Source organism: Myotis yumanensis, unplaced genomic scaffold (assembly GCF_028538775.1).
Source record: "Myotis yumanensis isolate MYYU_CA2020_CCGP unplaced genomic scaffold, mMyoYum1.0.hap1 SCAF_22, whole genome shotgun sequence".
Lineage (NCBI taxonomy): Eukaryota > Metazoa > Chordata > Mammalia > Chiroptera > Vespertilionidae > Myotis > Myotis yumanensis.
In genome coordinates, this window is record NW_027223773.1 from 13,901,452 (window position 1) to 13,928,726 (window position 27,275).

A 27,275-nucleotide genomic window follows, 5' to 3' on the forward strand; every position below is an offset into this window, starting at 1 on the left:
GATACCACCTGGCACATACCTTGTCCTGAGTCAGGCACCGGGCGCAGTCACAGTCGAAGCAGTACTGGTCCCTCAGCTGCTGCCGGCGCTCCGCACTGGTCATCAGCATGTCCAGGTAGCAGATGGTGAGCTGTGGGCCAGAGAGAAAAGGGGCCACATGGCTGCTCTGCTCATTTCCTTTAACAAATGGCCATTATTGCTAATTATTAAAGTAAAACATACTTTTATTTTTATTTTTAAAAATCTTTACTGTTGAAAGTATTACATGTCACATGATCTCCCTCATATGTGGAATCTCATGAACAAAATAAACGGATAAATCGAGTGGATCCAGAGACATGGAAGCATGGAACAGATGGCAGAATCTCAGAGGCAAGGCAGGGAGGGTGGGAGGTGATCAACCAAAGACCTTGTATGCATGTTTGCATAACCCATGGACACAGACAGTGGGGTGGGGCAGGCTGGAGGCGGCCCATGGGGGTAAAACATATCTATCACACACCAAAAAGCGTACGAGGTAAGATACTACTCCGTGTCTCCACCGAAATAATCACGTGTAAAATTTTCTTGCAATACCTTCCAACCTTATGTGGTGAGCACATATATTTATTTTAAGGAACTGGGCTCATTAACTCTAGATATGCTTACCTCTTACCTTTCATTCACTGGGCAGTAAAGTATCAAGAGCTGTTATATGTTCGGTGTCGCTAAGGTGTGTTTAATAAATTCTACAATCACTGGTAACCAGAGGAGCCAACACAGCCCTGGCAACCAATGGGTGGCAGACGACATGGCCAGATTGCTTACATCCAGTCAGCTGCACAGCGGCCTCTCGGAACTCAGGGGCGACCAGACCTGTTATGTTTGCAATTAGGAGACCGTTTTCTTCCTGGTGACTCGATTCCAAACCAAAGTGGGATAAAGCATGAGGAGAACCTCATGTCAGGATGCAACCTCCGCTGCAGGCTCTTAAACTGACTTCCTGTGACCCTTCCAAATACAGCAACTGTGCCCTGTCTTGAAGGTGAAAGGTCATATGTGAGAAGGCACAGTCCAGGGGCTTCTCGGGTTTCTGTGTAGCCCCAGAGTCCACTTCAGGATACAGGCCTTCAGGGAACATTATGATGCTGACACATTTCTCACCGGACAGATCTCCTAGGTGCTGCAAGTCCAATTCAAAATATACAGAATCCAACTGCTGACGCTGACCCCCACCCCCTGCCCCACCCATGCATCTCAGCCGGCGCCTTCCCAGCCTCCGCTGATAGCAATTCATCTTTAGTGTTATCCACCTGAAGCCGTGGCGTCACCACGGACTTCTCTCTCCTTCACGCCCCATCGGGTCCGCCAGGAAGTTCTGTGGCTCAACTCATCATTCTATCCTGAACCTCTTCTGCCGTTTCCAGTGCTGCCACCACCCCGGTCTGAGCCCCCATCCCTGCTCCTGTGAGATGCAAGTCTCACCGCTGGTCTCCTTGAGTCCCCTGGCCCCTGCCCTCTGCTCCACAGCTCCCACTTTGCTTAGACTCGCAGTGGTTCTCAACACTCCCACTTTGCTTAGACTCCACAGCTCCCACTTTGCTTAGACTCGCAGTGGTTCTCAACCTTCCTAATGCCGCGACCCTTTAATACAGTTCCTCATGTGGTGGTGACCCCCAATTTCATTGTTGCAAATTGAAGATAATTAAAGCATAGTGATTAATCATAAAAAAATATGTAATTATATATGTGTTTTCCGATGGTCTTAGGCGACCCCTGTGAAAGGATCATTTGACTTCCAAAGGGGTCGCGACCCACAGGTTGAGAACCGCTGGCTTAGAGCAAAGAGTCCCCACAGCTCCAGTGCGCTTCCTGGCGGATGCTGGCCATACCGCACTAGTCTGCATGGCATAAGCAAAGCTGACATTTCACAAACTGCATAGCAACTGTAAGAGAAACTTGCTGTGCCTCTCATATAAAATATTAGGCACCACCCAGCCTGGACCACCCAAGCCCCTGCTAAGCTCTGTTCTGAGACCCCTGGCTCCTCGGGCCCAGCCCACAGCCACATGCGCTTTCCCCACATCTTTCTTCTGCTTCGTGACCTGAAGACAGGGCTGCCTCTGAGGTGCAAAGGTGAGCCAGGCGAGCGCCTCTCGTTCACAGAGCACTGTACCCCAGTTCCACATGACCACGTCTAAGCAGCTTCAGAAGCAGCCTGTTAGCAAGGCCAGGGCAGTGCACACCGGTCTTCCTCCCTCAGGCACAGGTCCTCGGTCTCCTCCAATGAGGTGAGGAGGTAGATGAGCTGATCTCTGCTCCCTCTCGGCTTCGCTCTAGGGCCCTAATTTTCAACCAAGCCCCTGGCCCTCAGGCCTCAGCCCCAGCTTCAGATCAGACCAACGGCAGGGCTCACTGGGTGATTACGATGTGCCCAGTGCGAAGCCAACAAATCCAGGACTTGCCACACCAGAGAATATGCTGACCCACCCACGACTTCGCTACAAGGGCCGGAGCTCATGCGCGGTCATGCCAGGCAGCCGCTGGGCAACAGGAGGCTAATTATTTATTTCATTCAAGCCCATGAAACAGACTCCTACAGCCTCCCTCACCATCCACCATGCACCATGCACCATCCACCACCCACCACGCACCACCCACCACTCACCACCCACCATCCACCATCCGGAACCGCCTGGACCCATTATCAGACTGTGCAGCGGCTTTCTACCCGGCTCCCTGCAGCCTCAGCCGCCCTTTTGCCTCTAACTGCTTTGAGAGAGACCCTCCCAGTGCTCACACCTGATCCCTCATCCTCCCCGGGGAGATTTCCGATGGCCGCTCCCTGCCTCCGGGATAAAGGCACACAAGGGCTTCGCGGCTCACTGTCTGTCTGGCTTTCAGTCTCAGTGCTCCTCGTCCACCCTGGAGTCGGTCACAATCAGGTGCACTGACTCCACACCCCGGAGTCACACCCCGGAACCGTGTGCACGATGCCCGCCGTGAGCACCAGGCACCCCTGCCTCAGCCGCCAGGCCTTCTCCCCGTCTGCTCAGAACTCTCGTCCTGCAGGCTGGGCTCCAAGGCGCCTCTCCGTGAAGGCTGCCCGCTCCCCTTTGTGGCATTGAAGTTCACAAACCCACGGTGTCAAAGCTGAGGGCCTCGAAGGCAGAAGCATCGTGACTCGTATTTGGGGAAACATGCAGCCAGGTTCCTAACTGGTAATGACAGCTGAGTCGTTTCATCAGCCAAAGATGAAAACCTTTCCCCAGACTCCCTGGCGCAGTTTTAGTGGAGACTCTGCCACTGAAGGTGGGGCTCACTTAGCGGGAAGCATGTGTCAGACTTGCCCAGGTCAGCAGACGGTTAATGGAACGGAACAGAATCACACTCAGCGGTGAATGCCACTGGCCATGGCCTCCCGCTCCCGCAGCTCTCGTGGGAAGCGCAGCGACATCCCCAGCGAGTGACCGCAGGAGGCACTGGCTGGACACCGAATGCAGTGCTTCCCTGGAAACGTCCAGGCAAAGGGAACCCTTCCCAGGAAGCACAGCTTCCCATGAGGTGCAGCTGTGGGTACTTGTGGCCCCATTAAAGGGAGACTGTTGTCGTTTCTGGAATGGCACTGCCACAGTTGTACACTGTTATGCTAATACTGGCTGTGAACTGAAAAATGACCACCCCCCGACGCCCCAGCCAGCAGGCCACTGCCTCAGCATGGAGGACTGCAGCATCCTGACCTTGTTCTCGCAACCACGCCCACACAGACAATGTCAACATGCAGCTGCTTTGCCCGCCCCTTCAGTGACGCTCCATCGCTGTCCCCTCCCTCCCGCAGACCTTCACTGAGGGCCTCCTGTCCACCAGGCACCGTCAGGGAAACTTCAAGTGCACCGAGCTCCTGGGCAAGGCTGCCCTGGGTTCCCCGGCCTGGGCCCCGCATGTTCCCTCGTCTGCTGGGCACAGCTGCACGCTCCAGCCCACCGACCTGACCTGCTTCCTGCTCCTGAGCTCGCCGTTCAGTCCCGGGTCTGCGTGTCTGTCTAGAACGCCTTCCCCAGCTTTGCCAACTTTAACTCTATGGAGCCTTAAGGGGCCAGGACTCGCTGCTCCTCCGAAAGCCTTCCTTGACCACGTCCCGCCCCTGCCCCTCGCCCCACAGTGCCCTGCTCTGAACTTCCGGAAAGCCCTGTGCACATTGACATGACTGACCTTCACATGTTCTACCCCGGTTTTCTGTTCTGCGTCCGTGTCCTCAATTGTGCCTTGACGTGCTGAAGGTGAGGCTGGGCCCTACTCATCCTCGTGGTCCCGATGCCACCTGGGCGCCGAGGCCCGTAGGCAGGCAGGGGTTCTGCTAAATGACTCAGCACATAAGCAAAGCTGACTGGGTGAGGAACCAGGGTCCGAACCCCAGCACTTAGATTGAACCTGACGTTAGGGACACTAACTCGCTCAACTCCTGCAAAGCACAGTTCTCTCCATCACTGGGCTCCTGGGAATGCTGGCAGCCGATGACATTATTGGCCACAGTGATAACCTCCCCAAACAGGAAGTCCCATGACGGTGGCCTGGCCTGTCCACCTTTCTTCCCTAACGCATGTTCTAGAAGACTGTCCGACGATAATATGTGTTTCATAACCTGGCAAACCCTGAAGAGGCAGCCATCAGCCATCCAGCTTGTGAGCCTTAAACAAAACAAACCCACAACACAGCCACCTGAGCATCACAGTCAAAGTCTTCAAATAGAAAAGTGTTCACTTAGGTGCCACTTAACGGGAAATGGCCCCAAGTGGCCAAAGGTGGGTTTCCGTGGAGAGAAACCAAGGGTGAGAAGCCTCCATGGTGACTTCCGGGCACCTTTCCTGCTCCTGTCTGGCTTAAACGTTCCCTCTCACACTGGGACAGCTGGCTCCCGTGTCACTTTCTTTCCAGGGCCGGGCCGCCCGCGGGTGCTGGTAGTTTCAAACCGGAGGCGGAGTCTGTTTACCTCTGGCTGTGCCTGTGGGATGCCTCACCCGTCACCCAGCAGGTCCAGGCCGGGGAGTGTCCAAGCCACAGACACGGTGCCTCCTCCCCCACGGGGCCTCAGGCTGGTACTCACATCCCCATAGCACATAGGAAACTGGACAGGCCCTGATGAGCAAGAAAGCTGCAATGCAGAGTTGATGCTGAAATTACCAAATTTTCTAAATTTACTTGTTACCCAATTTAACGACAGCAAATATTTGCACAACGAAAAGGAATGACCCCTTCTCACCAACCCCGGCATGCCTTGCCTCACGGTTCTCCTTCTCCCCTGCCTCTGCCCAGGGGTCAGCTTTAAGGTGCAGGATGCATTCAGGGGTGGGGCGGCCTCAGGCATAGCTGAGCGGACGCCAGCCTCCTTCAGTGATGCACAGTCCTGCACAGTCCACAGGTGTCCCCTGGATGCCCACCGGGCCCCCGGGAGAAGCACAAGCTTGTCCAGGGAGGGCTGAGGGGAGAACCTCGCCCTGTGGAGAAGCTGCTTGGACAAGCACCGCGGGGAGAACATCCGCACCTGCAGGGCCCGATGCCGGCAGAGCCACCTTCTGTGGGGCGAGAGGAAGGGGTGGTGCTTGTCTCTCCAGAGATGGAAGGAGAAGGGCATGAAACAGTAAAATAAACACCAAAAGACGAGGTGTGTTTGCGACTAAGTGAAAACCAACCAAGGAGAATGCCTGGCAGGCAAGCCTAGAAAACAAGATGTCAGAAAACGTCTCTGTTGTTTCTGAAAATGCCAATCATTTCTAACCTTGATAAGCAAACAGAATTTTGTTTAAAATTTAGTAAAACACCACCACCGTCAGCATCAGCACCATAATCATGATTATCAAGGACAGCAGCCATCCCTCAGAACTAAACTAAGTTGCTGACAATGGACAGGTTCCCTTTCTCAACCGCCTTGAAGTCATGTCCAGCCCCAGAAACAAATCTCAGCCCCCCCCCCACCCCCCCACCTCACCCCACCCCCTTATTGCTGACAGAGCTTGGGAGGGCCTGGTGCTGAAGACAGGAAACTCACGAACGCCTTTGTAAGCGGCAGCTTATTCAGTGGAAGATCAGTTGGGGGGAGTCTTATCGGGCCAAATCCTTGTCTACCTCAAATACTTGGGTTTTACTGGCCGAGTGCTGTATAGCTGCAGTAAAATCTTATGACCACTCTGTCTTCCTTGCAATAAACATCCACTTTAGCAGCTGGGAGGGGAGAAGAGACTGGGTTCTACGCAGCGTCCGTATCCGTAACCCAGAGTTCAGGTGGTACCTGCGCAAGCCCAGTGCCGGTGCGGGCAGCAGCCGGGAGCAGCCCATCCCAGACCCTGGCTTCTGAGCGGTTCCTCATCAGCAGGGCTGCCTGGCCGGCCACACAGGGGAGGGTCAAGGCCAGGCCGCTGCCGGAGGTCACAGCCTTGCTTCCCTTCGCACCTTTGCCTGAACAATCACCACACAGGCCCATAGGTTTGTAAAGGCCCAATGACAACCTAAAAGGTTACAGCTGATCTGCTTTCTTAATACAAGTGAAAGGGAGTCACCATGGAGATGTGAGGAGTGGCCCTGAGATAAGCAAGCCCGGGGGGCTCATGCCATGGAAGGATGAGGACCAGCTGCAGAAACGTGAGAGGCAGGAACTGTCGTGTGTGCAGGACACACACTGTCGCACACACACCTCTCACACACATACACTAGGGACCATCACCATCCAGGAAAACGGCGACTAAAAGTCAGCCGGGCTATCACCTGGAGAGTAACGATGGGGAAGTCGGCCAGCTGAGGCGGCGTGTTTTCTCCTGGGCAGGACAACGAGAAGCTGTCCCTCGGGCACCAGTGTCAGGGAAGGACCAGGCTGGGAGGGGCCTGGGGGGAAACGGAGTGAGAACCAGGGCTCCTTACCTCCTCTCCGGCCTGGATGTCTCGGACGGCGCGTAGTAGGAGGTGGGGCCCGTTGAACACGATGGAACAGTTGGGGTCACAGCTGTGATTGAGCAAAGACATACTGGAGGAAAGAAGAAGAAAAGGGGGGACCATCACAGCTCAGCAGAGTCCAACATCTACATGCAATGAATACAATTCACTTGGGGGAGAGGCGCAGGTGAGGCTCGGGGCCCAGGAGGGAGCCTCGGGGGCGCTCACAGCAAGGCCTCTAGCCACTGCCTCGGAACTGAAATCTCCCCGGGATGGAGGCTAAGTGGGGAAGTTTGTTAATAAACACGTTTTCTGAGTCCTCTTTGGGGGTGGGTGGGGTGGGGAGGAAGTGGTTGTCTCATTAGGTACCAGGCAGTGAGACAGCCCGATATAAAGACGGAGAAGACAGCCGTGCAAGCACATCCCCCCCGAGACAGGTAATGGGACGCGGCCGTGTCCCTGCGGCCAGCACAGCTGACCTTCCCACGGGACCTCGTCTGTTCAGCCCGGGAGGAGCGGCCACCTCGGCTGGGGCGTCGCAGCTACCATGAGTAACAGACCTTCCTCCTCAGCGGACGCTGCGGTTGTCTTGCTAACGACCCGGTGCACCCTGGGCCTGGCCAGTGATTTCATCTCCCTGCAGGTGGCGTTTTTTACCACCCGGGGAAGGGACTGGATTGAAGCTGCCTCCATATCTGACAACACTTAGAACACCTGCCCATGAGCCTTTACATGTAGAAAGCACTTTCTGAGCAGCTGAGCATGTTTATCAAGTTTAATCACGTGATCGTTCTCACGAGGGACACTCACAGGTAAAGAAATGGCACGTGGAAGTGAGGTGACTGCCCCAGGACTCAGCTAGTGAGTGGGACTGGACTTGAGCCAGGCGTCTGACCTCAGAGCACCTGGCTGCACCCCTCTGCTCCCCAAGGCCAGCGCCAACGGCCCTGCGGTCCGACACTTGTGAGATGTAAGAGAAGAGGTGGGATCCTCAGGTTCACAATTAATTACAAAGTAATGAGGTTTGTATTTGGACCCTCAATGGCATGACACTAGGAGTGACAGAGAGTGTGTGATGGACAGGCTAGTGGCTCAGTGATAAAGGCCACCTCAGTGACGGCCAGCGTCCGGCCTCCTGGGGCCCTGGGCTCGAGTGAGCTGAGCCAAAGGATGGAATGAACGGGTGGTGCAGCCGGGGGCCTGGTGACATGACCCAGTGCTTCGGCCAGGGGGCTGGGGAGCGGGAGGGGACTAACCAACCTCATCCTGACGGGGTATTGGCACCCACCGCCCCACCTTCTAACCCAAGTTCCCCGGAAAGGAATTCAGGTCTGAGGGCTGCCTCTTGGTTAACACCACGGTGACTGTCAACCTTCTGTCGCCCACGGCACACATAAACCAATTACTAAAATTCTGTGGCGCACCAAAGAATATATTTGTTGCCAATCTGACAAAAAAATAGGTATGATTTTGATTCAGCCACACTAGACAGCTATGGTTGTGTAAACTGTTGCCATTTTTAAATCTGAGAATCGAAGGGAAAAGAGGTCAGTGTCCCAGGTATTGCATGTTTGAAAAATCCTTGAGGCACACGGTTGAAAATCACTGCCACAGCATATAACGTGGGGATATAGAGTTGTTTTCTTTAAACTTAACATTTTCCGTTTTCTTGTAAATTACGCCTGGCTCTCCAACAACCTGCTGCAATAGCCTTTCTACTGCCCCCCAAAGGCTGGGGCCCGGGGGTGGGGATTGAAGTTGCTTCTCTGTGGAAACACAGAGTGAAATGCCATACCTGGGGTACAGGCCCACGCCGACTTCCTGCATCTCCGCGTTGCAGATGGTGAAGGAATTGCAGATCAACTGCAGAAACAAGGGGGACAGTGGGGTTAGCAGAGTCACCCAAGAAACTTCCCAGACAAGAGAACAAGCTTCTCAAAATAAAACGCAGTGCCTTTGACTGGCAGCTTTGGCGAGGTCCAAGCCAAACCCGGATGCTCTTTCATCTGCAAAAGAACATACCTGGGCAGCACGTAAGAGCATATCGGTGGGTAAGGACAGACATACCAACATCCTGTAAAAAGCCAGGCGTCAGCCAGCACCGGGCCTGGGGTTCCCGTGTGCCCTCTCCCGTCAAGTTACATATGTTTTCTTAAGTTGATTTCAGAGGCCACGGCCAGACATGGCGCAGCCGGTGGTTTCTGGGCGTCAATACCAGAAGCTGATGCCCTGGACAAGGTCGGACCGTCCGCCCAGGGCCGCAGCTCCCAGCCCACAGCGGACAGCAGCCCCGAACCAGAACATGGGCCGCTGCACCCTGTCTTCCTTGCATTCGCCAAAGGGAATTACTTAGGAAGCTTGTGTACAAATGAAAAAATTACAGAAGGCTGAAAGACACAGGGGCTTTGAGAGCTGGGAGGAAGGCCTCAGTCCTGTTAAATTCGAAAAGGCCTCGCCGACGTGCGAGCGAGACTGGGCCAGCGACACTGGGCTTGGAGGGCGCAGTCAGGGCTGGAGGCAGATTCTTGTGAAAGGACGCAAAGTCTAAGAAAGCTCGAGTCCTCGAGGCTCTCCCTCTGCTCCGAAGAGCTTTTTTATGAAATCCAGCGCAAGCTACACGATTTGGCACTTTTCCTCCAAAAGTCTGACAACGCTGCAGTTTCTAATCGGGAACTAAACTGGTGTACATACACATATTTTAAACACACTCTGGCTAAACTGCTTTAAAGGCATCTGTTTCACATTAAGTTGAAACAGTGTACTGCCTATACTTTTTTATGTATAAAATGGATGGTAAAAATATAGAACAAAAAAATCCTGTGTTTTCTTTTTGAAACTTTAAACTTTTAAAAATGGGTATGGTCTTTTTGGGGGGTGGGATACGAATACTTTTTTTTTGTCTTGTTAATCCTCACCCGAGGACATTTTTTTCCATTGATTTTTAGCGAAACCGGCCAGGGCTAATACACATTTTAAAAGTATAATCAGGAACTTTACTGAAGCAACCCACCAATGAAAAACCAGATCAAAGAGATCTAATTTGCAAACTTTCAAATCAAATGAAAATTGAATTTTTTTCTGAACTGTGAAGCAAATTCAAGGTTTTTACAAAATAGGTCTATTCTGATGGAATTTTTTTTTAAGGGCTACCCTGTTAACTTAGCTGTCTCTTCCTCCAGGAACTTCACCTGATCCCCAGACGTAGCTGACTTTTTTAAAAAAATTATCTTTCTTGTTGAAAGTATTAGAGGTGCCCCTCCTCCCAGGCCCTCACCTTTTAGAGCATGTATCACACTGGACCATTACCCACCTGTTTCCTGGACACCATGCACAACTAGACTGTGAAACGCCCAGAAGGCAATGCTAGCGTTTCACTGACCACTGTTCCCGGGTCTCCCACTGTGCCTGGCACATGAAGTGACCAGCACACATTTGTTCTGATAGATGGATGGTTGCATGGGTGTGACCCTCAGTATGCCCAGGGGGTTTGGGGGTGTCGTTATCCTGAACAGGATGAGAACAGAAACAGAACACAGGCACTGTGAGGGGAAGGGACGCAGTTCTGTGCCACGAGAAGGAGGACAAGTTCATCTTCCATCTCTCTTGTCCTTGGGCACCAAGTCTCTGTATGTCCTGCTCATACCACTGCGTATCCTTTCTCTCCACTCTAGGTCAATTTTTTCACCTTCTTTTCCGTCAGTTCAGTGGGTGGGATGGCAATTTTATCCACCGGAAGAACACAAGGACTAGTTTGATTCTCTGCTTAAAATTCCCAAAGCCTCACACATTGGGCACAAAATAAATATTTGCACATGAATAAATGAATGAATGAATAATGATAGCCCCCATGTTTCTCTCCTTCCCTTCCATTTCTCTTGCATCTTTCCCTTTCGTTCCTCACTTTCTTTCCTTCTTTTTCTTTCCCTATTTTCATTATCAACTTGCCACCCTCATCCCTCACTCTGCCCCACTCCACAATATGAGTGGAACGTTTTAGCTTTATTTCACAAATCCTAGACAAGTTCCTCATTTGTATTGTTCTGAGAGGAGTTATGTGCTAGCGTTCCTGCGCTAGTGAATAAAAATTTTAATTTACCTACTCTCACTTCCATTAAAAACGTCAGTTCCACGCAGCACTATCTGAATTAAGGACACTGTACGGGGAATCTTTGTGACAGATGTAGCTGAAGCAATGCGGAGATGAGGGTGCTCTCGGAGTTTTCTCTTTTAAATGAGAGGACAGGTAGACAAGTCGGTATGTGCTCAGGTGAAAATAATTGCTCTTTATACCAAGAAATGAAATAATGGAAACACAGCCCAGAAATAAAAGTTTGAACATTTTTTCAAGCTACTGTCTTTGTATAAACAATTTTCCTAGAAAATTGCATAAGTTAAAGTTAATAAATGAATTTAGGAAAGTATATAAATGGGATTACAGTAGCCCTCAGTCCTTGGTTTTGCTTTTCAAGGTTTTGGTTACCCATGGTCCGGTGTAATCCAAAAATACTAAATGAGAAATTCCAGAAATGGACAATTCACATTTTAAATCTCGCACCTCCCTGCTCCATCCCGCTCCGTCCGCCCAGGCCCTGAATCACTTCTTTGTCCAGTGTCTGCACGCTGCATGTACATCCGCCCAGTGGTCACCCAGTAGCCGCCTTGGTGATCAGATGGACTGTCAGGTGTCTCAGGCCACGTTCAAGTTGCTCTTATTTCACTACCCATGGCCCCAAAGCGAAAGAGGAGTGAGGCTGGCAATTCAAATACGCCATAAAGTGCTTCTTTCAAGGGAAAAGGTGGAAGTTCTCAACTTACTAAGAAAAGAAAAAAATTGGATGTTGTGGTTGCTAAGACCTACAGTAAGACCGATTCTTCTAGCCATTAAATTGTGAAAAGGCTAAAGAAATACGTGCTAGCTTTGCTGTCGCAACTCAAACCGCAAAAATTGTGGCCACAGTGTGTGACAATTTCTAGTTAAGATGGAAAAGGCATTAAACTTTACAATAGGTATGTTTGTGTAGGGAAAACAAAACCTAGTATATCAGGACTCGGTACTGATCCTGGTTTCAGGCATCCGCTGGAGGTCTTGGAACCTACCAAGGGGGACTATTGTCTATAATAATAAAAGCGTAATATGCTAATTAGACCGGACAGCCGAACAATTTTCTGGATGTCATTCCGGACGTCCTTCTGGACCAGCCGTGGGCAAACTATGGCCCGCAGGCCGGATCCGGCCCGTTTGAAATGAATAAAACTAAAAAAAAAAAAAAAAACCCGTACCCTTTTATGTAACGATGTTTACTTTGAATTATATTAGTTCACACAAACACTCCATCCATGCTTTTGTTCCGGCCCTCCGGTCCAGTTTAAGAACCCATTGTGGCCCTCAAGTCAAAAAGTTTGCCCACCCCTATTCTGGACTAAGCCACGGCAGCGGGGGCCGAGGCAGAGGTGGTTAGGGGAGATCAGGTAGGCAGGTGAGTGGTTAGGGGCGATCAGGCAGGCAGGTGAGTGGTTAGGGGTGATCAGGCAGGCAGGTGAGTGGTTAGGGGCAATGAGGCAGTTAGGGGCGATCAGGCAGGCAAGAGAGCAGTTAGGGGTGATCAGGCAAGCAGCAGAGCGGTTAGAAATGATAAGGCAGGCAGGCAGAGTGTTTAGGGGCCATGAGGCAGGAAGGTGAGTGGTTAGGAACCAGCAGTCCTGGATTGTGAGAGGGATGTCCCACAGGGCTCAGGCCTAACTGGCAGTCAGACATCCCCCGAGGGGTCCTAGATTGCAAGAGGGTGCAAGCCGGGCTGAGGGTCCCCTTCCCCCACTCCCCCTGCACAAATTTTGTGCACCGGGCCCCTATTATTTAAATAAAAAAGCAATTCTTTCTGAAAAGTAAGCTTGAATGTTACCTTTAAAATATTTCCCCTGCCAGGATATTAAAATGTCATGTTTACTCTTCAAAATTTTTCATTCGAGATCATCAAAAGCCTTTGTAACTCTGCAGCTTCTCTAGCTGATAAAAACCTAGTAGGCTAGTACAAGGCCACTGAGCCTCTGTATTTTGTGAAAACAACTAAAGTGAAATTTAAATTCTGTGAACAAATTCTTTTGTCATTTGGTTCAGATTCGAGGTCCAGAAACTGAGGCTTGGGTTCTGAGGTTAAAATTCTCCTGTAATAATTAATACCAACACTCAAGGGGAATATTTCAGAGACTTGTTTTATATTCGTGTTTAAATTTCACGTGCTCCTCTAATTTTCGGAACCAGAAGCCTTTTGTTGTAGCAGTAGGTAAACAGGAAGATCACCTCCCCCATTACCTTGACTGGCAAAACTACGCAACCCTCAGAACACTTACAGCCCGTTCAGAACAGGGTGAGTGGACACCCACAGAACACCGTCCCCTCCAGCCCCTCCCCCAGTCACTGGTGTTTACAAAAAGCCTGCTCTGTGACCACGTGGCTTTAGCTGGCTTCTAGCCTACTTCAAAGATTGCTTTGTATTTCAAATATATATATAAATTTTAAACCATAAAGAAGGGAACTCAGTTTCTGAACATAAATATAAAGTTTCCTCAAAGACCACCTGCATCTCCCTTACAACTTCTCTACTTAAAGCAAAAGTAGAGCGACTGTTCCGGACACAGAACCTTGGACATGTAGCTTATGAACTAGAGGGACTGAATGTACATTTTCAAAAGGGAATGTGCTACGTTTAGGCTCATTAAGCTCTGTGTATAGAAGGAAAGAACGTAGGGAGGGTTGGCAGGTATGAAAACCAAAAGGAGAGGTTTTCATTCAAAACTAGAGACCCGATGCACAAAATTCATGCAACTGTAGGACTTCGTAGCCACGGCAGCTGCCTGGATCCTTCCCTCACAGCCGCGGTGGTTGCCTGGATCCCAGGGCTGCAGCCCCGGCTTCGTCTGGAAGGATGTCTGGTCTAATTAGCATATTATGCTTTTATTATTATGGATAACTGCCCCTCCCCTGACTCCCAGAACTCATCACTCTCTAACTTGACGAGCACAGTGAGCATTTCAGTCAGGGTCTGTCATTCTCCGCTTCTGGAGTATGACACTGTATTTAACACAGAATCGTTTTCCCAGCACCTTCTCATAAACCTTAAGAGATTCCAAATCTTACCTCCTGGTCTCTCCCGTGAGCATGGCACATACTCATCCACCTTCTAAGACTCGAGTTGGGCCTGCCCTAACGCCGCCCTCCTCTGCTCACTCATTTACCGTCTTCCCCGGCCCTATGACAAAGGTTTTGCAACTCCGAGCCAAGGAACAACGGGAGGATGGGAGCTCAGGACGGAAGAGGCAGCATTTCCCAAAGGACAACCCACCAATCCCAGGGTTCGTACCAGTGTTTCTAGAAGGGTCACAGCAGCAAGGGTGGCTATGGCAGCCTTTCAATTTTTATCAATAGCTAAAGCAATTCCTGTAACACGTTCTCCTTCTACCAGGAGTAGCAGGAGAGTCTCCGTGGGCACCGTGAGCGGCCTGAGGAGGTGGGCAGCTGACGGAGCTCCCCTCCCAGATCCCGGGGTCTGACGTAGACTTCCCAGTGTGGCTCAGATGCTATTTCTTTTGCAAACTGAATGGGCCACTGGTTAAAGGCAGTAAGCAAGGATGTGGGAAAATAAGGTGAAGGAGGAACATAAAAATGATAATTCTCTAACTCTGACTCAAGATGCTGCATATAATGGCTTTTATCTGGTTGGAATTCTTGCCTCGAACCTCAAAATGTCTCTGGTAATTAGAAAATGTTAGAAAGTGAACACATGATGGGTATACAGTCTTATTTTTAGCAGATGGCATGAAACTGTAAGTCTCCACTGTATTATTTGGATGTGCTTGCACCTCGCCACCGAGAATCAGAAGGCAGAAATCATGACATCTGGGCTGGCCTGTTGCTTAGAGTAAATGGTGAGAATGGTAAACATCAGGTCACGAGAGCCATTGCTCTCTGAGGCCCAAACCAGAATATTCATTTACAAATCATGCTTTAATTTAAGTCAAACTAAACCATGTACACAACTTGTTAAATGGGAACATTTAAAATCTCTCTTTATCTTATACGACTATTATTTAAGATTTTGCAAATGGCCTTTATGATACAAACTAAGTAAAAAATGAAGTAAAAAAGTAGACTTATTTATTTTTATTGTCCCATTAGCAACATACTCGGGAATGCGTCCTCTAGACCCTGCCGCACCGCCCCCCCCCCCCCCCTCCCATATGTCTGTTTCCAGAGTGCCTGTCATAATTCACGCTGTGGTCACAGACAGGGCACACCATTCATGCAGAATGCTCACCGATGACCTGCCAAAGCTCAATCAATATCAGGGCCAACTTCATGAGTCAGGGAAGAGGCATCATAAAAACGTGCTTCTGGTTTAAATCCTTCCCAAGGTCAAACGCCCAAATGTTAGCAGAGGATTCACAGAATGAAGCCCTATGAGGTAACATGCTTGCGTTCTACAAGCCACCCCCATGTCCATTTCTCTAAGGGCTCTGCCCTCGGCTGAGTTTATATCTTAAACAATCTTCCTTGATAATAGGAAGCAAAACAGGAACGATAGTGGCAAATCCGCCCACTGTTCTCTCCCCGAGGACACGGCCTGCCATTCCACCTCCTGACAAGTCACCTATGAAAAGGGCGCTCACTGGCCATGCCTGTCCATCAGGGCCCACTGTTGCTTCCCTCCCACTCCCGAGGCTCAGAGCCCTGGGCTATTCCTACACAATTCCTTACAGGATCTTGCCTAGGTCTCCATAGCTCTGCCTAAGTCTTTAATTTCACCGAGCCATGCTCCTATTCAAACAGTTTATCATCGCAAGGAACTTAACTGTACCCCACGGGTCACACTTAGAGGTTCTTTCGTTCAGCTTGACTCTCCAAAAGTGTTCTCTTAGGTCAGTGGTCAGCAAACTGCGGCTCGCGAGCCACATGCAGCTCTTTGGCCCCTTGAGTGTGGCTCTTCCTAAGCCTTAGGAGTACCCTAATTAAGTTAATAACAATGTACCTACCTATATAGTTTTAAGTTTAAAAAATTTGGCTCTCGCCCTAACCGGTTTGGCTCAGTGGATAGAGCATCTGGCTGCGGACTCAGGGGTCCCAGGTTCGATTCCAGTCAAGGGCATGTACCTTGGTTGCAGGCACATCCCCAGTGGGGAGTGTGCAGGAGGCAGCTGATCAATGTTTCTCTCTCATCAATGTTTCTAACTCTCTATCCCTCTCTGTAAAGAATCAATAAAATATATTTTTTAAAAATTGGCTCTCAAAAGAAATTTCAATCGTTGCACTGTTGATATTTGGCTCTGTTGACTAATGAGTTTGCTGACCACGGTCTTAGGTGATCATCGAGTTTCATCATTCTCGCTCCAGGTAACCAAAGCCGGTGCCCACCCCGGGCTGTGCCGGTACCCTCCCCACATTGGCTCCCAGTTCCAGCCTGAATTCCTAAATGGACTTTGCTGGCTGGTGTGTGTCCCTCACTGAGGCTGAACTGGACACAGCAGAGCGTGGCTCCAGTCCTCTGTGCTTTTCTATCGAGCCAATGGAGCCAAGAAAACTATGGGAAAATGTTCCTGGTGAAAGAGAAAACTGACCACTAACCAACCTCCTCATGTGATCCGCTAAGGAGAGAGAAATTCCAGCGCGAGCTGAGGTCAGGGCCACCATGTGGACACTCAGGGCATGCTTGCTCCAGGGGACACTGTGGCTGGCCAGGGCCTGTCACTGGTCCCACCTGACATCTCCGGGAGAGAGACCCACCGCCTGCCTGTCACCCGCTAGCAGGTCGGTGCGCGTGACATCACACGCTGCGTGACCCTGGGCCTGGACACTGCCCGATGGCCCGCAGCAGGAGCCAGGAAGAAAGAACACTGGTCGGACTAGTTACAACTCTGACAACAGCCCACGGGCGCCAGGAAACTGGGCTCTGGGGTCGGACAGCCCCTCTGTGACCTTGCAATGTGCGTTCCTTTATTTTCAGAAATACAGAAGGAAGTAAAAGAGAAGAGAAACCCTGCGCGCCCCCCATCACCCCCCGCTTTCTCAGATGCTCACATCAGCCCTCCCGCACCTCCGGCCACTCCACGGCCAGCCGCCACACCAAGCAGACTGCGGGGTTTCCGTGCAGGGACAGCGCCGGATCACCTGTCCTCTCTTCTGGTGCCGGTTTAAACTAATCGCCACCATGATAAAGAGTTCCTCTTCCGCCCCTGTCCTGACCAGCTTCCCGAGCTGGAGACTAGCTAAAACTCCAGTTTTACCGAGATTCAAAAGGGAGGCCCCTCGCCTGGTTCAGAGCTCACAGGGTGTGAAGAGAGGAGGGACTCTGTAAAAGCGGATTAAATGTCTCTTTTCTTTGCTACGGGCCCTGCTGAGCTTAAACGCCGACAGACCCTCCTTGGCGAGCTAGTGGGACCCCGAGGAAGACAGCCATGCAGGAGCGTGGTTTTAGAAGACAGACAGGCCTGGCCGGGGAGAGAGGCTGGTGGCTGAGTTCGGATCTGGTCCCGCCAGAATCTGAACCCTCCAGTGGGGTCCCTGGCGCCTGCCAGCTCCCGCTGTCTCTGTGGTCCCTGCTCCGAATGCCCCTCCTTTGCCATGGCCTGCACGGCCCTGGTCCAGGGGGCCAGCTCTGTGGGGGCCCTGGACTCTCCCAGATGGCAAAGGAGACTCCAGCTGGTGCCCCCAGATGCTGTCACACACCCCTTCCAGGTTCAGGCATTTCTGTGTATTAGTTCCAAGAGGGTAGAAATTCTACTTTATTCTTCCTCCCGCCTTGGCTCCGAGGGGCCTGACACACTGAGTGTGCTCTAAAATGTTTGCTGAATGGACGAATAGGGACTGAGTATGTTTAACATCAGGGACTTTGCCTGCCTTCGTGACTTCCACATAGAATTGTTAATAAAGGCAGCAAAAAACAATAAAAATAAAAGCTCTCGTAATGGTCTTCTCTCTCCCTCCTTTCCATCCCCTCTCCATTCCTCCTACAGCCGACTCTCACTCAGTGCCCCACAGACCAAGCTCCAGAGCAAGACAAGTGTGAGGTGAGAACCCGCCCTCAGTGACCGAGACCAGCAGGCGAGAGTGGTGTCAGCCACGACACCCCGACACCCCGCGTGAACCCAACTGGGGCCGAGGGCCCAGCTCGGCGGGGGCGGTCAGGGCAGCCCCGGAGGGGGGATGCCAGTGAGGTACCTGGAGTCTGGAACCCCAAGTTTAACTCACACTTCTCGTTCCTTATGTGACATCGTGGGAAAATACCCACCTAATCATAGATCCTAAAACTGCGTCCTTAGGCTGAAGAAAACCGGCACAGACTTAACACCTACACGCACCACTTTGCCTCCCAAGGGTTGAAGGTGGCGACATCACAAAACTGAACAGAGTGAGAAGGACAGACACAGGGTTTGGCCACGGCCTGTGGAACGAAACATGTCTTCCTCTGTTTGAAGGAAGACTCGCAAACCTCAAAAATGCGCCCTGTCCTCAGTCCGCAGGGCTGGAAGAGGAGAGGAGGGGGAAGAGGGCAGCGTTAAAGACGAAAATACCGCAATGCAATTGTTTCCTCCCAACAAACAGGAAGGGCCCCTGCGGTGGTGTGAGCCCGAGGAGCCGCCTGGGGGGCGAGGGGGGCCAGGCTGCTGGGAGCCCACCTGCCCGCAGAGCTCTCCCCGCCACGCGCTGGGGCCACACCACACACCCACTGTCTCCCCACAGAGCCCGGCCCTCCCTGAACCCCAAAGGTCCTGCAAGGAGGGGCCCTCCATGTCTAAGGAGCCCCATTGTGAAGTGCTTCTCATCCGTGCTCTCGTCCGGGCCTCCCGCCCCCCACAAGGGCGCTGGCAGTCCCGTGGGGCATTTTCAGGACGAGGACAGGAAGGCTGGAGAAATCAGTACTTGATTCCTCCATGACATGTTCACCTGCCCCTCCACCCCCTCCCCATCAATGGCATTTGGTTTGTAAAATAACCAAGAACGTTTGGTCCTAAAGGAATGAGACCCAGGACAGACTGGAAGACGGGGCAGGGAGGGTGTCAAGTGAAAGGCAAGGTCAGGAACACAGTGATGTGCTCCGGGCCTTCAGAAACAGAGAGTCGTTCACTCGTTTATTGAGGGTCTATTACAAGCATGTCAAACGCAAGCCTCGTTTATTGGCCCGTGTTAGCCTTTGAGTTTGGCATGCTTGGTCTACTATATACCAGGCACAGTGCTAGCACTAGGAAGGAAGGAGGGAAAACGGACTCATCATTTTGCCTAGTGATCTAAGTGAGATAAGAAAGTAAAAAATGTCATGTTTCTCTCTAATTCTGACAAATTTTAGCCAAAGATGATTTTCATGACCATCAGCCGTATTTCTCTAAGTCGCTGTCAGGATCCAGGCTGCGAGAGTGCGGGCTGCGCTCTCATCTGTGGGGTCAGCTGAGAGACGCACCTGACAGTGAATCAGCCACTCAACGGCGTTTATCATGATGCACACATACTCTCCAGATTGAGGACATTTTCCCATTTATTTCCAGAGAGAGTGGAAGGGAGGAAGGGGGAGAGACAGAGAGAAAGGATGCGACAGACACATCAATGGGATATATCCTGCATGTGCCCTCACCTGGGCTGGGGATCAAGCCTGCAAGTGAGGTACGGGCCCTTGACCAGGATCAAACCCGGACCCTTCAGTCCACAGGCCGACACACTATCCACTGAGCCAAACCGGCTAGGGCCAGATATCTTTTTAAAACTATTTTTCATGACTATGGATGCCTCCTAACAATTAAAAGTCAGATATGCTCCCTCCCTCCTTTGCACTGTTCTTTATAATGATCACTCTCAGTGCCTCCACCCACAGGAAGCATCGGAGACCTTAATTTGTGAAACTCAGCAGTCACCCTACTGCTCGCTATCACAGTCAAGTCTTCCTTTCTGTGGGTTACACAAAGTTTAATTAGTTATTTGTAATAAAAAGTAAAATTCCAAACGATTCTCTTTGCCTCCAGTCTTATTTTGCTCATCCTCTGTCCTCATTCCCCCCAACATCTAAATGCAAAACAGAACATACTCGCTGAAGGAACCAGGTTTTGACAATTACAGCAGCACAGCTGAATTTGCACATGTGAGGTTTCCATTTTAATTCAGGAACAATGAAAAGCATAACCGTTCAAATAAGAATGAATCTGCTGTTTCTGAAAAAAATAATTGTATGTTATCAGTATCAGTAAAAGAAATGTTGGTTTCAAAGAAAATAACACAGAACTACGTCTAAGTAAGGATTATTATTGCAAAGTCTAGTTGAAGGGGACAAATAAACGAAAGCATTGTCGATAACAGGTATGTCTAAAACACTGACAACAAGGATCACGCTGGGAAAAGGAGCAAAAGTGAACTAGAAGGAAACAAGGCATAAAAAGAAGGGGATTAAAGGAACAATGAGTTGACAACAAAAACATTACAAAGTCCCACAGGAAAGAGAAGTTTGAGAATTACTGAATGTCAATATGTATTTGGATTGCTGTGAAGAAAATAAAAGATTGAAAAAAATAAAGACATAATTGTTTTAGATGGCTTTCTGGTGATAATTCAGCCCACTGAGTCAGAAAGACCATCTTCAGAAGCCAATGAATGAAGAGGCAGCGGGCGGGTGAGTGGGAGAGCATGGGTAACGGGCACCATTGGCACTGCTGTCCTAACAAACCAGCTTGAGAAGACTGTGATGCCAGCTCCCAGATGCGCTGTTGCTGATCGATGAAAGGTGCCCCTCTCACCCTTGCCAGCTGACATGCACTACCATGTTCTAAGCACAGTGCGGACAGACCAGCTTTCCCTAAGCTACAGGCAGACACCGCCCGGGACATACACCCCAGCAGAGCTGTGCACACACCTCCTAGACACCGAGCCGGAACCTCCCAAAGGCCCTCAATGCACAGAGTGTGTCCCCACAAAAGCCTTCTGATGTCTCCGCCCCCTGGACTCGCGCAGGGTGGGTGCACACCTGCGTGCCACATCAAAGCCAAGGCCAGCACCTCCAGCTTCAGGAAGGCTCTGCATTCCTAACAGAAGGCAGTTAGAGCTGGAGCAGGTAGCAATTAGAGGCTGAGCGGGAGGCCCTAAGAATCTGAAACAAAGGACCCTGGTAGGCATGTAATCACGAAATCCCCAAACATCCCAGAAAGTGATAAACACCCTTGGGCAAAGTGCTGTTATTTCCTCAAAGAGGTTTTCAAGCCAGTTAGACATCTTCCATCATAACATAAACTATCATCAGCGCATCAGGAAAAAGGAACGAAGATGAGCTTTTCCTTTCTTCTCCCATAATGAAACTGACCACACAGGGAACCCTGCCTGCCCACTGATATATGGACTCCAAAACACAAAGTCTCTAAATTAACTAAAACATTGTTCAGGATGTTACTCTAAGGAGAGAAGGTGCGGAAAGCAAATCTTAAAAGAAGTATCTTACAAGTAGGATTCAGTTTTTAAAAATGAACAGCAGTAATAACAAAACTACTGCTCATACTTGGCAGGGTACGTTCACTGGTCAGTTTTCACCTGTTCTTCACGGTGCTACCACCAAGGAAGCCTGGAGCTCAACACAAGATGAAAATGTGTTTACTAATTGTCCTTACTAAAGCGCCACAGAACTGCAGATTTTCAACAATGATTTTGCTTGAAATAAAGAATTTTCTCTTTACCTCTTTTTGAACACAATAATCCTCTTTATCCTGAAGAATTAAAAACAAAATAACTAATAGATGCAATATTTTGGGTGAAAAGACACTAACCCGTAGTACCTTTACATCAGTGATTCCCAAAGTGGGCGCTACCGCCCCCCGGTGGGCGCTGCAGCGATCCAGGGGGGTGGTGATGGCCAAAGGTGCATTTGGGGGCGATGAGTAACTGCTATTAAAATTTAAAAAAAATTAATTTCCAGGGGCTGAGTAATATTTTTTCTGGAAAGGGGGCGGTAGGCCAAATAAGTTTAGGAACCACTGCTTTACATATTAACTCAATGATGTCATCAAATCACAGGTAAGTTGTCAACATCCTAATCAATCAACACTATAATTAGAAAAAGTATATTCATCCTTAGTCTTTACATAATTTGCAACGGGATAAATGTTTGCAGTGGTCAAATGTTGCTCATCTTTCCCAGAGAAGTGTTCTGAAGATGCTAACCAAAATGCCATTGGCAACTCCTTTACTAAGCTGCTTTCTATGTGGCAATAATAAATCAAGGGTGTATATCAAGATGAGACAGATACAGGAGTCCATGTCGAACCCCAGCAAAAGGTAAGCTGAGGCAAGTGGCAGATCATTCCAAATTCAATTGGCAATCAGGCCACATCTCTGTCACCTCTCACGTTCATCCCTTTTCCCCATTTCCACCGCTGTCACCTGTGATAGACCTTCAGGATCTCATTTGAGACTTTCCAAGGTAAGTTCTCCTGCGACCTTCCCCCATCTTTTTCCAATCAACCCTTTAAATTTCCACAAGAGAAAGGCAAGCTTTACCCAGTGGTTGCTAAAGACACAATTCTCTTCCCTGATATTCAAGTGTCTAAACTCACCCCACCTTCCAGTGCACGGAGCAGGCACTGTATGCTTCAGTTGCTCTGGCTTCTGTCGTTCTTGGGTCATGTCCTGGGTTCATGTGGTTTTTATTCACCACATATGACATGGCTTTACTCATGTGAAATGTACAGAACAGGGACATCTACAGCGACAGAAAGTGCATTAGTGGCCACTTGGGGCTGGGAGGCCTTTTTCTTTTTTAGAGCACTTCAGTGTTTCCCTTCACCATGCATCTCCTCTATGCCCTCTTCTACCTCCACTCATCCCCCTTGGACTCACGGTTTTATATCTTTGTCCATAGTGCTTCCTCTTCAAAAGTACTTGGATCACTATGTATGTTGCTCACAATTTTATTCAAGATCCAGCTATCACGCCACCTCCTTCGAAAAGCTGTTCCATTAATCTTATTTCCATGTGCTCTCCAGCACTTATGCCTCCATAATACCGCCTCTCACCACCCTCTCCTTGGAATTACAGCTAATGATGTGAAAACAAATCTCCACCATTAGACTAACTGCTGACATCATCGAGTCACATCTCTTCAGCTCTCAGTGGCTCTTTCTTGTTTATAGGTTATTTCTTTTTCAAAAAAGCATCAGTTCCTTGAGGTCATGATCCATCGCTCCCTTTTAAAACCACTTTACATGAGGAATTAAACATAAACATACCTAATGTAAATGTGTTACACAGTAATATTCATAATGTATGTCAAGGTTCCATTTACCTTCCACCCGCTGAATACCCAGAAACCATCTGTACCTTCGAGGATTAGGCGAAAGCACAACACACCGTGTGCTCCCGCCACCACCCTCCCTCTCCGTCTGCCAGCGGTGAGCTCTACCTTAATTTTGTGTTTCTTATTCCCTTGTTTTTATACGAGTCTTATCCCATATGCATGTATTCCTAAACAGCATATTGTTTAGTCTTGTGTGCTTTTGGTTTCTTATAAATGGAATCAAACTATTTACTATTTTGCAAATTGCTCGTGTTTATTTTTGTCTTCTGGCTCGACATTCTGTTCCTAAGAGTCACATATGTTAATGCATGTAGCTCCACTGCATTCATTTCCACCACCTGAGAGAACCTCTTGCAAATGAGCCCCGGGAGGCACAGAGGAGAATGTGTCCGTACAGCATTGCTGAAAACGCAAACAACTGCAATTGACCCCAACGTTCACTGTCATGCTAGGTTCTGTGCTTGCACCTACTAATGTACCTGACACGTAGTAGGCCCTCCATCAATATTTTTAAAGGAGGTAAATGAACAAGGAAAAACTGTAACTGACCCACCACTGCCTCCTCCCCCGAGCCCAGCACACGCACAGATGCTCAGCAAACATCTGAGACATTTATCCGCCGACCCATTCAGCCCCAGGGCCAGCAGCGGACAGATACTCAGATACACTGGCAGCTCAGGTCAGCGGAGCTGAGACAAGTGAGAGAACAGAGTGGAAACTGATGTGGGGCCACCGCTAGGCAGGCAGTGTTATGTTTGATGGTATTCACTCCGCCTGCTTACTTCTGAGTCCCTCCAACCCACAGGGGTTCACAAGTAGCCATACTCTCTCCCCGTACCCCTCCCTCCTCCGCCCCTCCTCCTCCTCTATCTTTTCTTTGCTGTTCCCCCTCTTCCAGATATGAGTGTGCTCTGGGAGGCCTGGAAGGCTTCACAGATGGTGGTAAGAACTGACATTCTGATTCCCTTCTCTGCCTCCCCATCTCCGGCTCAGCCAATGATAACAACATTGTGTTGAGCGATGCTGTGCATCTCACTATGTCGCCACCTGAACACTGCGCGTCCACTCTAAGGCAGTAGAGCCGCCTGCTTATTGCCTTTTTAACATAGTGGATGTCAGCTCTTCAGCAGAACCAGCCCCTAGAAAACTGATCCCCATCCTGGATGCCATTCGTCTCTTTCTCATTTTACTGAAACAGGAAGGAGTCCTCAAGATAACTCTGTGAGTGAAGATGCAGGGAAGACAAATTACCCCAAACCAAATGAGTATGTGTTTATCGCAGGGCTAGCCAATTACTTTCAGAGGAACTGGTGGAGAAAATAATGAACAAGAACTAAATTCAAAGGTAAAGAAAAGACTGTCAACTACACACAAGTTTTTCCATGAAATTATTATTCACAAAATTGTCTCCCTTTGACTTAACCTCATTGTTTTAGCATGGTCATAATTTAGACCAAACTATTTAAACCCCTCAATAAAAAGGGGGGGAGAAGGAAGAACAGAAGGAAGAAGGGAGGTAAGGAGAGAGGGAAGCAAGGACCAATAGAAGGAGATGAAGGAAAGAAGCCATTATTCTGACACAATAGACGTAACAGATATACAAATAAAGCCTACATATCACCCTTTTGTTCATTCCTGTTTCCACAATTACATCTCCCCCCTCTCCCTTTCCCATTGCTCCACTAGACTCACTCCCTCTCCTGCATTTCTCTTGGTAAATATTCTCGGAAGGGATCCAGGAGTGGCCGGCCTCTCTGCCTAGCTCCGCCATTCCTCTGGACATGCCTTTTCCTGTCTGAGTTGAGCTGCCATCTCACTGCAAAGACTCCACCTCTCTGTTACACTCTGGGTCTTTCCTGGGGGCTATGTTCCCTCCATGTGCTTTACCTACCACACCAGGTGGCCTCTCAAAGGCTCACCACTCTCCGTCTAAGAAAGGCTTCCTGTTAACGTCCCCAGCGTTTCTATGTTCCTATACAACACAGACACCTCACGTCCTCTGCGTGTCCGTCTCGTACCAACACTTTCTTCTCTATCCGATGGCTCCCTTCTCTAAACAAGTGTGCACAGGAAAAGAAATGAGTAAAATCGACACATCTGAGTGCACCGGACAGGATAACTTTTGAAAAAGTTAAAACAAATGAATGCAGGTAAAATCTGAGTCCAAAGGGAAATCGGTATAGACTTAGGAAATGCAACCAGCCGCACTGTGGTGGACACGTTGCTCACGGATTTAACGCTTGCATATCTGACCATGCCTGATGCCAAAGGCAGATGATGTGCAATCAGATGTAATTTTATCGAGAAGACACTGGAATCCTCCGTGCTGTAAGGATGGTGTCCACAGGAAAAGGTCCATTAAGAAATGGCTGTGATTCACAGGCTTTGTTATTCTTGGCTCTTTGCAATGAGGGCAGAAACTTGGGTCAAGTAGCAAAATATGTTTTTCTGCTTGAAAATGATCCTGACATGAAAACCAACTAATAGTGTTGGTGACAGAAGTGAATCAGTCTAAAGAATAGTCAGAAATTTGCTTCATCAATTAATTTAATCCTGAATTTATAGAAGCATTACAAATCTGGATTACTTGGCTTTTCAAACTGTTTTTTACATTTTTCAGAGCGAGAGGGAAAGGGGTAATTATGTGTTATATGGCATGTTTACATTTGGAAATGTGTAATTGTCTTGGGAGATACCCCTAACAATGCCAAAGACCCTCCTTTGTGGTATTTAGCTCTTTAAAATGGCAAAATAAAAAATATATACACTGTCCCCCTCCAAAATCAACTCCGTCTGTTGAAATTCTATCAGATATCTTTGAAAATCACTGAGGGAAGGCAAAATAAGAAGGTTGAAATGTCTGTAAGTATCTATCTATCTATCTATATAAAAGCTTAATATGCAAAGTGTCCCCTTGGGAGTCTGACAAGGAGACCGGCAGTTCGATCGCTTGCTATGACGTGTGCTGACCACCAGGGGGCGGCGTGGAATGAAGGAAGGCCCTGGCTGGCAGCCAGAAGGCCCCGATCAGCCCTGATTGCCGGCCAGGCCTAGGGACCCTACTCGTGCACAAATTTCATGCACCGGACCTCTAGTCTGAAAATAATTGAAGATAGTCACAAAACAGGGTTCATTGCATCCTGAGTCGCTCACGCACTAAACAACGATGCTTCTCTCATTACCCTCTCGGCAGAGCTGTACATCTCATTCTGCTGATGACACCACCAAGTCAACCCTCATCTAGAAACATACTTTCAACCAGACAATTTTCTTAAGTTTCCCACTTTCCCCACATTCGCTGGCTAAGAGAAGCTATCTGGGTTGTCACTTCAATTTTAAAGGATATGAGCCTGTAGACAATGCAGTTTATATCATCAGCATTTTAGAGCTAAATTTCCTTCTCACCCTCTCACTGGACAGTATCAAAGACACAAAATTAGACACACAGCTGTAGACAGGCGTTCAAGATGGCGAAGGAGGGACACGCAAACACGTCTCTAATGAGTTCCCACACTGGCCCCTCAAACTCAGGCACCTTCCCTCTCTCCTACCTGTATTTCTGGGTAAGTTTATGACCGTAATGGAAACTTTCAATGCTGCCATATAATTCCAATGCCCCCCCTCCAGCTCTGAACAGTGCCCCGGATGTTAGGAGGCATGGCCCACTGCAGGGTTCTCACACTGTGCTCTCAGGAACCCTCGGAGCCAAGGAGAGAGGGGGTAACATTGGGAGAGGTCCCGTGTCTCCTAAACCCACTGTCCTATAATCATACTTATGAGAATGTTAGCTCCACAAAAGCAAGGATTTCTGTTTTGTTCACAGCTATAACTCCCGGCTTAAAATAGGGCATAGAGTAGGTAAAGTGCTTAGTAAAAACTGACTGAATGGCCAAACAGAAGAACGGATGAACTGTATGTTTATGACGGCTCGGGGCTGCTCTGGCTGACCTTCCCAGCAGCCTCCTGGGGGTGGGACAATGCTTATCCTCACTTTACAGAGGATGCCACCGAGCAGCTGGCTTCTGAGTCTCCCTCCTGAACACTGCGTCCCAGGACACAGCC

At 49.4% G+C, this 27,275-nt stretch overlaps 1 protein-coding gene across 5 annotated transcripts in view; it reads right to left on the bottom strand.

Annotated features, from left to right (window-relative positions):
• Positions 1 to 27,275, bottom strand: part of SMYD3 (SET and MYND domain containing 3) — a 521,599-nt gene that overhangs the window by 81,952 nt on the left and 412,372 nt on the right. For all 5 annotated transcript variants that reach the window (XM_070401161.1, XM_070401162.1, XM_070401163.1 and 2 more), the window contains 3 exons: positions 8,699 to 8,766; positions 6,892 to 6,994; positions 20 to 130 (listed from right to left, as the gene is read on the bottom strand). In XM_070401161.1, coding sequence (XP_070257262.1) covers positions 20 to 130; positions 6,892 to 6,994; positions 8,699 to 8,766 — 282 coding nt within the window. The remainder of the gene's footprint in view (positions 1 to 19; positions 131 to 6,891; positions 6,995 to 8,698; positions 8,767 to 27,275) is intronic.